Here is a 17,077-nt window from a genome sequence, read left to right as displayed (position 1 = left end):
TGTATTTTGAAAGCATAACCATCTGATTATGCTGGGAAAACTTCACCAAGTTTCTTTCCCCTGAAACAATGTTTTCATTTGATTTTTGTTTTCTTCTAGGAAGGAGTTTATTTGTTCTTCAGATATGTTTGACCAAAGAAAGTCAATTCACATTGACAAAGAGACCAGAAAGGTCAGGGTCCCTGCTCATAAATGCTGTTGCAGTTTCATTTGCTTTATCTGTACAGAATAAAGCACAACACATACAAAATAATTCACAAATTACAGATATACAGACAGAAAGTATAAGTACTTGTTAAGTGTTTCAGAACATCCTTCCCTTTTTCTGATTTTTGGATCCTCTTTTACAAAGAATTTTTTTAAAATGACAGTGCACTCCCACAAGATTGCACAGTATAGAAACATATCATAAACTGACATCAAAAGTGACAAATGCCAGCAGAAAAGAAATGGTCTAATTATATCTTTTAACTGGTGAGGATGTAACAGTTTGTTACTGGGGATCATAATTTTTTAGGGTGTGATACAATTCAGAGAGTGAAGACACCTTACTCTTAAAAGCCAGTTCCATAACTTGCTATATGTAAGAGGCTAATCTAATTCCTGAAGAAGTTATCTCTCACTGGGTATAGATTGAGGAGAATATTTTCATATTTGGCGGCAGAAGGTTTATGTGGTGGTGGATGGGATAAGAATTTTGTATTTTGCACCAAATTATTTAAAGTACTCAATCATGTAATGAAGATGATTCTATGGTCTCTGAGAAAGGCATTGCTGGCCTTATTGAAACTGCTAGCAAAATTTCTATTGCCCACATTTCAGTCAGGAATTCAGTCAGAGAGATTAAAAAGACAGAGACTGTGTCACCAAAGCTCTATGGAAATTACTTCACCAGCAGAAATTACTTAACAGCCTACAATAAATATAAAGCATGTTTGGATAAAGACTAGAATATTTAATATTAGATTACAGCTATCTCCTAAATTAACTTATTTTTTCTCTTATTACCAAACACAAAGAATCGGATTTTTAAAGGTAGTCACACATAAATATTTCCATGCACTTTTAATGTAATCAAATATCTTGTGTGGGAAGTCAAATTAAGAGTTATACATAGGTGTCTTACCAGTATTGTTCATACAGATATGCCCTTGAATGTACTCCTCCATTTGATATCTATTACTCTCTTCTATTTGGCTACATTTGAAAAGCTGGCCCATGGAAGTCTGAATAATATTTTCTCTGTCTTAAAATCTGATGAGCATTTCAGCTAACCAATGAAAAGTAAATGTAGTGGCTTGCTGGAGTTTGAAGCAGTAAGACCTCCATTTGCAATATTAGTGGTTTCTAAAGTACACAGGAGAATAATGTCCACTACCACTTTGATATACAGAGCCTAAAACCTAAACTCCCTGAAGCTAATGGCAGTCTTCCCATTCATTTCAGCGGGCTTAGGATCCAACCTTGAATATCTGGGACTTAATCAGCCAAAAATCTTAGTATGGTTTGTGATGTTAGATATTATTACTAATTTTATTTTTCTTCAGCTCCTTACCTTAGGAGTCTGGAAAGGGCAAATAAAGCAGAAAGGAATTCATTTTCATTCATCTGTGTCATTATTCTCTTACCAGAACTAGAAGAAGCCTGGGCATGACTGCACAGGGGGAAAAGTTTAATGCATAGCATGCTCATGTGAGACACTGGGAATGTCCCTCTGCCCACATACACACGAGTGAAAAAAATGATTAGGAATCACCTCTTTATTACATTTTGATGATTACACCTAGATATTTTGGGAATAAAGTTTTAAAGCATATGTTTTTACCATAAAAAAGCCAAGACTAAACCATTTTCACCTGGTTAGTACCTACAGTATTGAACAAATTCTAAATTCTCATAGTCCATTACTGCAAGATAAAAACCTTTCCCATTCTTCCATCTGTTATTTCAGATGGAAGTGTAAACGCTGTTGATACAATAAAGTAGAATGCCTCATTCATTTAAAAATATTCTTTATTAAAGAGAAATAAATAAATTACAACTTAATAATCAGGATGTGCTGCATAGCTTAAAAATGATTAGTATGATTTCTTCTGAAGAAAACTGTATAAGTGATGTCCCATGCAGCAGTTTAGCAGCCGTACATATGATGTCACTCCTAAAAGTCCAAGTAAATGACGTCATACATACGACCACCAAGCCACCACGTGACAAATGACTGTTATAAGATGAGTTATCATTACAAAGAGAAAGAACAGACTGCTTGGAATGCTGAAGATCACTTTATACCTAGAATTGATGAAGCAATCTAGAGAAAACAATTTGGATTTGTTATTAATCTATATTAGAAATTACCAATTAGTGCACCAGTTTCTGTAAGACAGACACTTCTTTTTAACCCATGAAAGACTTTCCCCATTTCTGAAAGACATAATCCAGATAAAGCAAGAATAAAATTCAGTTGTTTCACAAAACATGGACATGATGAACAAGTATCCCCAAATGTTTTTCTTTTACCATGAAGAACTTTAAAGTGTACAAACTGTTAACAATATGTGACATTTAGGACAGGAAAGTATTTATCTGTGGCTTGCTTTCCTTCTTTTTTTTCCTGCTTCCATTAAATGTTTTGCAACACTCATTGCTGAGCTCGGTCAAAAGATATTTCAAATTTGGATGCTGCAACTATTCGTTATTGATTTTGAGAGCTCAAAAATACATTTTGAACATTTGCTTTAAAACTGCCATAAGTAGTCACCACCTTGTGGGTCACTAAACTCATGCTCCTCAAAACATTGTATCCTTGAGTGAGAGCTCAGCATGACTCAGCCCAGTTGCAGAGCCCTGTTGTACCTTGATTGTGTTTGAACTGCTTTTCACAGCTACTAGCAGTAGTAAAAAAAAAAAAAAAAAAAACACACAGTGAAAAAAACCAAACACTGTGATGCTTTAGGAAGGTCATTAGTGCATGGTAATCAGTAAACATAACAATAATTTCTTATCCATCACAAATGTGCTTGAAAAAAGCAGACAATTTCTTTGGAGAAATACCTCAACACGGTATGTTTTGTTTAACCATTGAATGTTAAAATCTTTGCATACTCAATTGCTGTTGAAGCAGGATGGAAAGTTAACTCATATTGAGATTCCATCCAACTTATATTGCAGATTTTGGCAGCTGTTTAAACAAGGAAGACATCATGAGCAGATGAAGACAAGACACATTTAATTAAAAACAACTCATGAATCTCTTACAGTTCTTTTCCAGTGCTGCAGTATTTGTGCACACAAGGAAGCTTTACTCCCAGGGCAACTTGATGGAAAATGTGGGCTTAAAGGAAGGCTGCAGGAGGCTTCATAACTTTTGGCTGAAGCTCTGATTATCATCTTTTAAGAGTCCTTTTTAGGGTAATCAGCTGCAGAGCAACATTAACTCTTTTTTTTTAAGGTAAAAATGGAGACAAAACTGATCACCCCCGAATCTTGTGTGCTTTTAGAAGCTGCCATTCCTCTCCCTGATGGAAAGCCATGACCAGTTTGGTTCTGAAATTAAATCTCAACAACTCTAAAGCATAGGTAACATATTTACTTTCACAAATTTTCCTTGTGTAAGCAGAGCTCTTGAATTTGCAAGTCCACTTCCCTACAGCTGGCAAAAATCCACAGTTACAGAGGGAAATATGCACTTCAGACTATCCCTCTCAAAGGCAGTATCCCCGATAATGAGGCTCTGTCCCTGCAGAGAAGAGGTGGGAGGGCAACAAGGCAGCTAGCAAAGGTGTGACCCACAGACCACAAGAAGTCGATGATCTGATGATGCCGGCAGATGGAGATGTGCCAGCACAGCTGACCAACCAGACTGTCAGCTGGATATGTCCTGAGGGGAGAAACCGCTGGGCTCCGAACAAAGTCAGAAGGGGAGGAAGGTGTTTCATGAAGCCAGGGGAGACTGCGACAAATCTGCAATGCTCCTTCTGGCCCAGCGATGGGTGAGACCTGCTCTGGACTAGTTGCTGGAAGAGCTGCTGTCTAGGCAGGGAAAGGCTTATGGCTTCATTAATAATTATCTGCTATGTGCCTCACAGCGCCCATGCGGATGTGGCTTTTAGAGACTCATGGTAAAGCTGTTGATCTGGGAAGGTGGCAGGAGCCTGGTGGAGTGCACGGGTGGGCTGCCATCTCCTGGGCATCTATCCTATTCACAGCTGTGAGCGGCAGCGATCAGATGGATACACCATGAGCAGTGCCCTCATTCAATGGCAAATGCTTTACTAATCGGCTGCTGGAGATTTAAACCTTTTGTAATCATGTTCCAAAATACGCCAGTTTGTGCAGTTGCATAAAATTACAAGCTGCTTTTTAGGCTTTCACTTAACTATTTTTCCTTGTTTTGTGAGTGGAAATTATTTCAAGAGTTCATGAGCCTTTCAGGATCTGACTTGACTCTGTCGTGGCTGAGGCTTGCTAATGATTACACAGATTTGGACTTAATGAACCTGTGCAACTTGTTTCTTGCTCAGAATGAATCTATTTTAAAATACAATCTTGGTCTAACAGATCTGATTGAATAATGGTGTGACCTTCATTTGGAGCATTCATTTTGTCTTTACTAAGCACTTTGTGATTGGCCCAGGATGACAAAATTGGACTATGTGAGAAAACCTGCTTCATCAATCCTCTTTTACAGGATAAGATCACATCCTCAGTCAGATTCTATGGCTCTGAATACTAACCGAAAAAATGACAATATCAGGCATAAAGTGAACTAAGACATATTCTCTGAGAAGAATTGTTAAAATTTCTAATGGAATTCACTTTATCTGAAATGCAGGGGAATACCTGGTGATGGTGGCACACCAGCATTACTCTGCATCCAAAACAAGGGAAGTCATCAAAGAGGAAGGCAATAAGAAATTAGCTTTATATCTAATAAATGAGTTTTGGAGCAACTGGTGCTCCAGAACTAATAGCTTCTGTTAATAGCTTTTAAATAGCTTTTGTTTGGCAAAGGAGAGATTGTGGCCTTTACACAGAAGAGTAAAGTGCTATCATCTATTCTATGCAAAAATGAAACATGTAAGAGAGATGGCTTCTATCAGAAAGTACCAAAAAGACTTGGTGATCAGTCTAAGGCTGCAGAGTGTGGGGAGGGGGGTCTAAGAACACCCTATAACTGGGGTCTAGGATAAAACATTCAATGAGGGACATGGGAGAGACTCTTCTGCAAAGCACTGAGACTGTGCACAGCGCAGAGTGCTCCAGCACCGAGGGTACGCTACTGAGTCCCAGCTACTGGGGCACGAGTAGCTAACAAACACAGCGCAATTAAGAAGAGCAGGCATTCGAAGTTTTCTTCAGGAACACAAAGGTAGATGGTTAGTTGGGGAATAAGGTGGCACCAGGCATCCAAGTAACTCAGACAACACTGAGGCAGAGAGGTGCTTAGTCCCAGTAGCATCATTCAGATATATACCTGCTGCTCTACAACTGAGGCTAATAATTATTAATCTCTTGAAGTTTATCAAGCAGAGACCAGAGAAAGCATTCCACTTACAGGAGAGGTATTCAGTGAGATAGAAACCAATTTGCTACATATTTAGAACAGCAGCTATTCAGCCATGTTGCACATACTGGAATAACAGAAGTATTGAGATTAAACAGTTGAAAATAGAGTTTGAAGTGAATAACTAATCTTTATACTGTTATTTTCCCTTTTGGTTGCTTTCCTCAGAGCAGAATAACTATAAACAGGGAAAACCCACAATTAATTAGGTCAGTCTGTCTCACACATTAATGTTATGCATGTTTTCAAAAGTATAAGTTTCCACATCACTGATACTTTTTAGTCTGTAAAACATGGAAATCAAAAAGCACGTGCATTACCTCTTCAGGCTTCCATTTCTGTATCACCAAGAAACACTGATTTCAAGTTAAAGTTTTTATGAGATATCTTATTTAGGAACTTTATTAACTTTATTCAAAAATTTCTCAGTAATGGAACTCATTCCTTGACCTGTGATGTACAAGAAATATAACTCGGTACTCTCTATTTTTCTGAACGTCACCACAGGTTTAAATTTGGCAGGGGTCATGAGCAGTTCATTTTTCTCATACTTACAATTAGAAGGATAATCAGTAAGAAGCAACTGTGGGTTGTTTTTTTCATTGTGGATTCTTTCTGGAGAGACACGTTGTAGCTGACACTTCTGGGAATTAAACAACAACAACAAAACAGTATTAGACTTTATTTGTTCTGATAATCTCCTTTTCTTTATGTGTGGGCATCTTTTTAGACTTAAAGTGCACTGTATATGTGTGTGTATGTGTGTGCATGTGTGTGTGTGCGCACCTCCACCCTTGTGTGTGCTTGTGTTTGATTTCACCGGAGCCTGGTGTGCTTTTATTTCCGCCTCCTCTATGGATGTCCTGGCTGTAAGTTCAGCTGATTTAAGGTACGGTTCCATGTTACTACTCCCTCAGCAGAACTGGTTTAAGCTCTTTCTCCCTGTTTACTGGAGGCTACCTTGGCTGTCCTGATTCAGATGCTCCTAACCTAGGTATACAGCTGCAGATCTATGAAAAATTTGGATATTTTAAAAATGACCTAAAAAAAAAAAAGGAAAGCTCTGGTTCATGGCAAGGCCTAACGGCAGCAGAAAAGGCATATTTATGGAGCTAGATAAAGCCGGGGGTTGGGTAAACTCCAGTGAGATGAACAAGCAAGTTGGGCAGGAAATGAGAGAGAAATAGGGACAAAGGAATGCTGTGGTGGGACCTCACCCTCCTCGATGCGTCTGGCTCAGCCTGACTGCAGATAGACACACTACAGATAACCCTCAAGCCATGCAGAGTGACTGGTTTAGATGCACAAAGTGACAGGAGAAGCAGAGCATCGCCAAGGCTCCGCAGGCTTGGATGGGACTGGATTGGCAACCTTTTTCTTGGGATTTTTTTCATTTTTTCTTTCTTTTTTCTTTAATCAACACCCCTCTGGCCTTTCTGGGAACAATATCCATGTGTCACCTTATATCACCGTATTGTTTGGCAGTTGTGGGAGTTTAAGCAAGTCAAGGTCTTTGCATTAGCACATCCTTTTCAGTTTCATAAAAACCGAACTTCCATATTAGAGTCAGAAACACCGCTTTTGTGAAGGCACGGCACCTTCTGATATCTTATGAACCACCAATGGTGCATAGGCCACAAGTTGAGCAACATGACTATAGAGCATCTTCTGCCACAGTAAGAAAGTAAGCAGCCTGTCATACCTTAGCTATTCAGACAACTTAGAAAACAAGAGTGAGGTGTTTTATACCTGGGCAAATAATCCAGTGAGCACTCTAAGTATCTGAAACCCAGAAATTTAATGCAAAAAGGGCACGCAGACTTGGACGCTCAGTCTGGTTTACAAGTAATGAGGAATACAAACACTCATACAACATTTGTCTCAACAACAGCACTGGAACAACATTTCTCATGTTGAAATGGTCTGGAAAGTCACCCATTTACAGAGGGGAAGTAAAATATGAGATCAGTTGTAGTCTTTCTCATCTAAAGAAGAAATATCTCAAGATGTAATGAGTGTAAAGCACTTCTATTGCAATGTAACTTAAGTGGATGTAATCTCCTACCAGATCAGAATGGAAGTGTTGCAGTCATACGTCACTGAGATTACATGAAAAACAAACTGATGAAAAAGAGGGTTCAAAGGATTTGCCTCTGATAATAAGTAGCCTTATCACTGTCTGAGCCTTGCCAGAACCATTCTGGTGTGCCAGAGGTAATGGGACAGGCTTATGACACAGAAGTAATATGCAATTACACTGTCAGCCACATATTTGTACTTGATCAGCAATGACAGGCAACTGAATTGAAGCAAAAATTGGACAGTTATATCAGAGGAAAATGCTTGGAATTGTTTGCATCTTCTTCAGAATATTCACTGCAATGTGTATTGGTTCAAAATTGTAAAAAAGATTCATGAGTGGATAAAATATGGGCCTTGGTCAGCTGCCCAATCAGCAGATACACATGCATGGATGTGTGTGTCCACGTGGTTATGCAGTGTAATGTAATGCTTCTGTAGTGTAGCGTAAAGACGCCAGTCTTGTAGGTGACTTTATATTCTTCTTTCTTGTCTCATGTACTTCTGCTGCATCTGCAGGGAGGTGAGAAATTGTGGGCAAAGGACTTTTCCTTACAAGCTGCTGATTCATAGATAGTTTTAAAATATGCATCATTTGCTATGAATAGCACAATGACACTATTGATTGACTACTAGAGATCAACACTACATTGTGATCTAGAAAGCACGTGCAAAATCAATAGCAGTTGAAGTTATCAGTGACATATCTACTTTTTCTGTACTCTGTGTTGGAAGTATTTACAGCATTATTTGAGGTTTTAGCTGTAGCTGCAGGTAAATCTTACCCTAGTGAGATAGTGATCCTAGCAAACATTCGTTATTATGTGCCAAAAGAACTATTTAAAATGTTTCTTGTTCCCATCTCTCCTCCCAAATAAGAAAAAGTCATCTGTAAAATATTTCACACATTATTTTTCCCCTCTGTTAACCACAATGACTGTGCCATATGCTACTATATTTGAGTAAATGAGTAAGAATTATTTCCCACACTAAATCTTATATAGTCTTGATATTTCTAGTCTTTCTTGTTCTAGCCAACTTTAACCACAGGAATGGCTGACACGCTACATAAAATCCAGTTCCTCTTTTTTCTTCCTCTTCCACAGGAGTCTTTTCCAGTGACAACAGTTTAAATAGAATAGACTCTAACAACACAAGTAAAAAAGCTCCTGACTGAGAAGTGACTTTTTATTACTTTATGGGCCATGAGAATGGCCCTAGCATTGCAACACACTTGGGTTAGCATCACTATTGAATCAAGGAGGATGATCACATTGAGATGAAAAGGTATGTGCAGGTAAAAAGCATTGATGAAAGGACAGGGCAGAAGCAATGGGCAAGCAGAAAGGTTCACAGAAAGGGGAGCCCTGGGAGACAGACTCTGTCAACCTCCAGATGGAGGACCAGGAGATCAGCATCACCACAGCTCTGCTTCCATCTCCTGCCACCCATGTTCAAGTCTGACACAAAAGGTAGACTTGGATGTGCAAAGCAGCACACTCAAGTGTGCTGGGGTGAGGGACTCCTGTGTTACACATATCACTTTTTTATAGCAACTCACACAACTACCTATGGACAGTCTAATGGAAATCTGATAGAGACTGGGCAGCCTAGAGCAGCCTCAGGCAGAGTGTAGCTGCTCTGAGGCTGCGCTACCCTGAACACGGAGGGATAAATCAGAAATGAATCCGGTCCCTCGGCCATATTCATACCATGATTAGCCACATACCGCCTTTGGTGGCAGCAACCTCAAAAGGAGTGAGAGCCCACCTCCACTGTTTATCAACCCCTCTGCAGCAGCATCTCTTGATGTGCTGCATCCTGACTTGTGTTACTCCCACAGCTGTTTGGGGCAATGTCATGAAGCAGATTGGGAAATTAATTTAAAAATGCATATTTTTTAAACAGAATACATGTTTGTTACCAGTACAGAAGATGGAACAATAAATTCTAATCTTTCAAGTTGTTTTATGCTTTGGTATTTTAGAGGGTTCCACATTGCAGATGTTTCTAGGTGTGCATGAAGTTTTCCTCAGATGATGCTTATTGCAGGAAAACAACAGGAATTATAAATGCCAAAGTGATAGTTTTTGTGGTCAATGGAGTGAACATAAGAATGGGGATTTTTCTTTAATATGGTTCATAGTGACACAAAAATCTGTTTCATTTGCTGAAGTTCGCAAGCGGATTTTATGTGTTGTTCTGATTCCTGTTTCTATACTATTTATCCTATTTTCCATAAGCCTAGCAATATCCTTGCTTGATGCTAATATAATGTGCTTCACATATTTAACTTTTATAACATCCATATTTAGTGATTAATCATAAGCACATTGTTAAAGCCCAGTCCTCTTCCATGATCATATTAACTTCATCCTCCGTTGGTTATAATAGTTATGTATGAAATCCCAGTCTGCTTTTAAAACTAGAATATTGTACTTCATTTCTTTGTTAATGTAGCATGGCTTATCATGTGCTGAGATATTCCTCCTGCTTCAATTATTATAATAATATCATTGACCCCTTTGGATTGGTCCTGAAGCTCATCTGAGGACCAGCACAGCATCCTATTTAGTAGTGGCATCTCTTTTGGCCCTACCCTGATTTTTAAAGCTGTAATACTAAACCAATTAGGGCTTTAATTACAGTTATTATAGGACTACCCAAAAGGTGGGACAACCCTCCCCCCTCAGCCATTTGCACAAGTGGCCTGAGCTGGCCAATAAAGAAGGTCAAATTCAGTTAGAGAGGTGTAAGGGAGAAGATTCAAGGAAGGGCAGTAAAGCAACTTTTTTTTTTTTTTTTTGCTGAGGTCTGAAGAAATACAAGAAAGAACGGCTTTTTGGAGGAAGAACTGGAGAAGCTTCTCATTTAATTATTCTGCCATGCATATTTCACAATATTGTTGACATACCTTTGGATGAAGAAAAGGAAACAGGATTGGGGGTTTTGTGACTAAGTGCAGAAGTGTGATGCAAAAATATCCCTTCCTCTGTAGTTGCCTTACCCCCAGGAGCTTTTACAATTCACTTGCTACCTCCTTATTTGGCTTGCAAGTTCCTTCCATGCCTTGATTTCCAGCTCAGGGCAGTTTTCCCATTGTGAATAGCTGTGTACCCTCCTCCAGCCCCAAGGTCTCTAGGATTTCTAAGCTTATAGGAAGGCTTGCAGATCCTCTTCAGGAGCATCTTGCCACTTGGCACAGACAGATACCAACCTGCTTTGCCTGTGCTAACCCTGGAGCAGGAATGCAAGGCAGAGGCTCCTGGGCAAGATGCAGGGAAGCCAGCAGACCACGCTGCTAAGTATCTAGGAAACTTGGGTCCAAGGAGGGGGTTGCAGGTCTGTTTGCATCTGTTTTGCCAAATGCACAAACAGTTTGGGGGAAAGGATTAAAATCATCCCCTCATTCCCAGCTGTACATCTTACTACTGGGTTCCTAAATCAGACTTCTGCTTAATGGTTCACCTTCTGGGCCAGGAATCAGCTGTGCAATCACACTCCTAGAAACCTAAGAGAAGGAAATAGCACCCTACCATTTCCTAAGCACATGCTCTAGGCATTAGACTGCAATGGTCTGCAAAATGTTTAACTGGCACCATGATCTTGCGACAGTCACATTTCCAATGGAAATGGTGAGCCCTGTTCAGTTCATTCAAATATGTGGGAAGGCTGGAGACTGTCAATCTCAGGAGATATCCTAAGAAATATAGGCTCCAGATTCTCCATTTCAGGTGTCAGGCACATAAAGGCACTGCTATGTGTAATTTATAGACATCTAGGCCACTTGCAGGATCTTATCTTATTCCTTTTGGTAGTCTTGGAGATGAGGCAACGGGCACAAACTGAAACACAGTTCCATCTGAACATGAGGAAAAACTTCTTCACTGTGAGGGTGACAGAGCACTGGCACAGGTTGCCCAGAGAGGTTGTGGAGTCTCCTTCTCTGGAGATATTCAAAACCTGCCTGGAGGCAATCCTGTGCAACGTGCTCTAGGTGACCCTGCTTGGGCAGGGGGGTTGGACTTAGATGATTTCCAGAGGTCCCTTCCAACCTCAACCATTCTGTGATTCTGTGATTCTGTGATTTCACTGTCAGGGAGTGAAATGCTCAGTTTCTTGACGATTAACTAGTTGTTACTGAAGCAGATTACCATTAATTTCTATTAGTTTGCCTGGCTCAGATGGTGAAATGCGTCTGCAATGCTGAGTGGATGCAAATGGAAACTATTAGCTACGGCAAAGAGGCAATTTCAGAGCTACACAGATCAAGTGACTAAATAAAACTACTTTATCGATTCATTTGGATTACATAGAAGTGGCAATGTTTGATGCTTCATTTTCTTAATGAAAACTATTTAACAAGAAGGGGCTATTTTACCTTAGGCTTCTCTTTTTTGCAAATCCTTGCCAATAAACCAGACAAAAATCAAAAGAAACAGGAAAGCAGCTACAAACTTGGCTGTATTTACTTTAAAGGTAATCACAGAGTTTTGAAAAGCTCCCACACTACAGATCTGAGCAGCCAATGGTGATCACAAACACTCCAGAGAAAACTGAAGGTTATTATTGTTAGATGGGGTCACATGACAGGATTATACTTTGAAAGGGCAAAAAGTACAGATGCCACATCACAAGAATGTGCTTCGAATGAGAATTATTTGTGTGAAACTAATAATGTGCAAGGCAAATTACCCAGAATGTTTTCAGAAAAGATTGAACCTTTTTATTAGGCCAAAGGCACTTAAGCATTAAATGAAGCTGATTCTACTGTCTACCTGTCACAGTCACCTGCTGAAAGCTGGGGTGAGGGGCCCCTGGGAGGTTTCCATTAACTAAAAGGGGAGGCAGTATAACTAGCTCAATACGAGTATCTAATTTTCAGGTCCCTGAAGTTAGATGAATCCTGTTTGTATTATATGTTGATCTGGGTACAGTACTTTTTTATCCTCTAATAACTAATGCTAAGGGATGTGATTCCTACCATACTAGTAGCCAGAAAATTACTACTTTTTCAGTACTTAGGAAGGCATCTCTAATCCCCCTTCTGGCTGTTCAAGAGGTTTTAGGCGTCTTAAAAGAAAGTGAAAGAAAAGAAAATTCCAGGAAGGGACTGACAAGTATTTTAATGGATTTGATGGTAGCAAAAGTTTGCAGCATTTATAAGAAGTACACTGTGTGGTTTCTTACAAAAGGATTTATTTTTTAACTTTTGCAAATGCACTCTGGGGAGGTATAAAGCATAAAATATTTTAGCCCAAAGTGTTAACAGGAGTATCTGAAGATAGGAGTTCCTAGCATTTCTGGGTTTTAGGTTCCTCAGGACTCCCTGAACCTTGTTGCACTTTCAGTTCTATGAAGCTGGTAAAACCATTCTGTTTTACCTAGGAGTAAGTGTCTGAACAATGCCTAAGACCCTATTTTGTAATAATACTAATGGGTCTTCAGATTAAGCTGGACATCAATTTATCCCAGGTAAGAAATACTTTTATTTAAAAGAAAAAAATATTGCAGAATTTATCTTTAAAGTTAAATGTTAGGCACTTAATGCTACTATAAATAACACATCTCATGCTTTTTGGAGTACTCTGGCCTTGGCTACATGTTTCCAGCCTTCCTTTGTGCTGGTGTTGTGAAAACCTGGTCCAAGTAGCTATCCCAGCAGAAACTGAACACTGCCATATGCCAGTGACTGGTTTTCTGCCTCTGCAACTCTCTGAACTTACCACAGGCTCAGGTGATACAAGCACCAGTTAAAGGAAGGGGGCGCATATACTTAGCTGGGAAGAGAGGGAGAGTAGCAGGAACATAACAGCCCTGGTATAGATCAGTTTAAGCTCTTGTGGAATTTGAACTAAAAAAAATTGACTTCTGTGCTTTCACGGTGAAAGAAGCAACCGTGTTTGCAGTGTGTGACTGAACAACGTGTGTGATTACACTTTGTACTCAAGCCACAATGAGCTACAGACAGCGGATCGCACTGTCTCTCTTGAAAACGAGTTCACCCTCCTCAGTCAATATTCAAGGATATGCTCTTAATACAAACTCATTGTAATGAAACAATGATAGTTCATATGAGAATTAAGTCAGGCTCTCAGCACCTTCATTCATATCCGGTGCAGAGGGTTTTCTTTTTTTACATTCAGATTTGCATTACTAATGTTAAATAAGAAGTTGTAAATTTCTGAAGCATCACTTCAGATTTTAGCAGCTCTATTTTCAGTAATGGATAATAAGATAAAAAAACCCCAACTATTAAATGCCAGTAAACATGTTATCACGTTAAAGTCAAATATAGTTAAGCTATAGAACAAAGCAGCAGAAAGCTACATAACAAAGGATAGGACTAAATTCTGTAGCAAAGCATTTCTGCTACTCTAAGAGTGCTTGAATAAAGGGATTAAATGAAGAAGTTTTGGCTAGTGGTCTACCACATGATGGATGAAAGCAACCGCACTGCATGAATGCCAAGTTCATCACTAAGCATTCCTCAAAGCATGCCATTTAGTCACACTGTGAAGCTGTGGTTTAGGATCTCACACAGTAAGACAATATAATTTTAGTCTTTTAGGCATAGTTGTGAAAGGTCTTTTGGAAAGTGCTTACAATTTTTTGAGGTCTCTGCAGCAGTACTTGTAAAACAAGCAGGTATACAATTACCTAAGTGTGGTCACACTTCAGCTTGCACACATCCAGAAGCTTGGGATGAGTACCAGCCTGCTGTAGAGCAGTGACTTCAACAGTCACACACATTTATGTCAGATCATAATCTTTTGCATAGCCTGCAAAATTAAAGCAGATCTTTAACATATCATCTGTATCTATAATTCTCTTAGAGATTTCAGAGTATTTATCATCTGCAAAATAATCTTTGTGGCTAATATTAATAACATTAGTATAATTTACAACAACAATTATAAGGGGGAGAGCTAAATAAACTGAAAGTGACTGCAAGTGGTTAAGTCAAAACTGTTTAAGTGAGTTAAGGAAAAAGTCACTTTCATGGTTGCCTTATGACTTTAATCTGACTTGCATCATGACTGCACTGTACATTAGACCTCGGCTGTATGTACAGTACAGTCCATGCCAGTGAATTCATTTAGAAATATTTTAATAAGTAACTGAGTTCAGTGAAACAAGAATACAGTGACAATGCTGTTGTAGATGCACTTTGGAAGCACGGGTGAAGAGTTTAAACGAGGTAAGAAAAGCTGCAGGATGAGGGTTGAACTTAAGAGTATTCCTTTTCCCAGCTCCTACATTCTCTCCACATTAGAAAAATCTTCATTTAATTGGAGATGAGTATAACCTCATATGTGACAGCCTCCCTTCTTGGGTCAATACCTTGTTGATTCCATATATTGGGATTTTTGTTACAAATTTTCTTTCTGCTGCAGCATATATGTACAAGATCAAATACTAGAAAGAAAAATAGTTATTTAATATTCACTTTTGGCCAATTCCTTCTCAGCTTTCCATTCTATCCTTCTTCAGGCAAATTCCCACTGGTCCTTTTTTTGTAACCATACATTCCTGTAGATTATTTAAGGAAAGTGAATATTTTACGGGGTGGGCAAAAGAACAAGAAAAATATACCTTCTTATTATGTCACTGTTTTTATATAAATCATACAAAAAAATCATGTGAAAAATCATGTGTGAAAAATCATGTGAGCGGATTGTTATAAATCAAAGACACATGACACACTTTTACACCATTTTGTTCCCATTTGGCAACAGAATAACCTATGCTATAGCTGGATGTGGGTTTCATTTCCATCCTGACAAAAAGGAGCCTTTGTTGAAACACTAACACTTTTTTCTTAAGTCTGGTTCTAATTTTATAGGTCTGCTAATAAGGAATAGAAATCCTGATTATGATTTGAAGTCAGGGTAAAGATGCATTACCACTGATCTGGAAAGGCTGTATCTAACATATTAAATGAACCAGTAGAGACAGACAAGCTTTTGAGCATGCAAGCCATTTTGGGACAGAGTCTGAAGACGGCTTTGTGTGTCTGAGAGTTTGGAAAGTAGTACAGATACACCAGCTCGTCTACTGAAATAGATATTATCTCTAATGGCAAATCTTGCCTTGCCTATGTTCTTAAACTAATACAGCTACTGCAACATTGATATTTCTATTACCACACCTACACTAAAAAGTAAGATAAATAGCAAGTCATCCAAAGATGCCTTTGCATTTTATGCATATTTTTGCAACTGATCTAATGATATCTCTGAAAAATGCAGAAATAAGGAAGCACAGGTAAGCCAGTAACAATAAGATTATCTCCATGAATTATAGATTAATTAAATATCACATCTGTAGTGCTTGTTTATTGTGTTGTCTCTGTCAGGAATTACAGCACTGTAGACTGAGTGCAACAATCTAAATTCCCAGTTTCAATTAGGGCAAAATCAGCACATTACTCACTATGGCATTGCACATTCATTACAGAAGTTTAACAGGGTGATTTACATATGATAAATTGCTACAAACTGATATTTTAATTCTGAAAGCACCAAGAGGTAGCTATTAGCCACTTAAATAACAATTCTATGGAACTGAATTATGAACAATGAACTATGAACGTTGGAGACTTTCTATAGGAAACTTACATTGAAAGATTGACTTTCACGATAACTAGGCAGGCAATGTTTGTAATGAACACACATGTGCTTAGATTAGAGTAAATGGGGGAAAATGGGTCTTTTCATAGGCTTACAGAGAGAAGGGTAGTATTTTCTTTAAGGTTCCTCTTTTCTTCTGCAAATTAGAGGGGATTAGCAAGGAACACAGATGAGGGAGTGGAAATCACCGGAACAGCCAGACAAGTCATTACGTGTGTTAGTAACTCACACATTCCTAGAAAAACTTATAGAAAACCCTTGATCCTTCATCCCAAACACCCTTTCAGGCCTGCAGTCTGGAGTCCAGAGTTTCATCCAGGTGTCTCAGTGGGATAGCTGGGTCCAGGTGAGACAAAAAGTATTCACAAGTAAACAGGACCAAGAGATGGCTAAAATAGATGGTGGCTGAACATGTGCACATGCCTTCTGAGTTGAAGGGTTCGCCACGACTTACTACCAACTTCATCTTTAATCTTCTGGCGAAATCAGCTGCCTGTCCACATGCCAGGCAAACAACAGATCTGTCCTGTCGCTCTTATATATTAATAAACAGAGGAATTAGCCTATCCACTTGTGGGGTTTAGAGTCTTTTCAGACACCTTTCACAGCTCCTGAATACACTTGAATATCAATGGCCAAACACCTCTCATGGAAGTTGTATTGGCACATGAGTATTCAGGTTCATGGAAGAAAGGCTTGATTTTCTGGTGGATCAGAGGCGGATGTAGTGTTCCCCCAAAAAATCACAAAGTAGGCATGAGGAACATGCGGTACAACAAGGAAACAAGCCTTTGCACCAGAA

At 39.0% G+C, this 17,077-nt stretch overlaps 1 protein-coding gene across 2 annotated transcripts in view; it reads right to left on the bottom strand.

The window, feature by feature from the left end:
* The window catches only part of CALCR (calcitonin receptor), a 176,235-nt gene that overhangs the window by 72,909 nt on the left and 86,249 nt on the right, over positions 1-17,077 (bottom strand). For both annotated transcript variants that reach the window (XM_067291682.1, XM_067291683.1), the window contains exon 2: positions 6,119-6,206. In XM_067291682.1, coding sequence (XP_067147783.1) covers positions 6,119-6,206 — 88 coding nt within the window. The remainder of the gene's footprint in view (positions 1-6,118; positions 6,207-17,077) is intronic.

This window comes from Apteryx mantelli, chromosome 2, assembly GCF_036417845.1.
Source record: "Apteryx mantelli isolate bAptMan1 chromosome 2, bAptMan1.hap1, whole genome shotgun sequence".
Lineage (NCBI taxonomy): Eukaryota > Metazoa > Chordata > Aves > Apterygiformes > Apterygidae > Apteryx > Apteryx mantelli.
The sequence above is the reverse complement of the archived record's forward strand: the minus strand, read 5'-3'. Positions and strand labels throughout refer to the sequence as shown.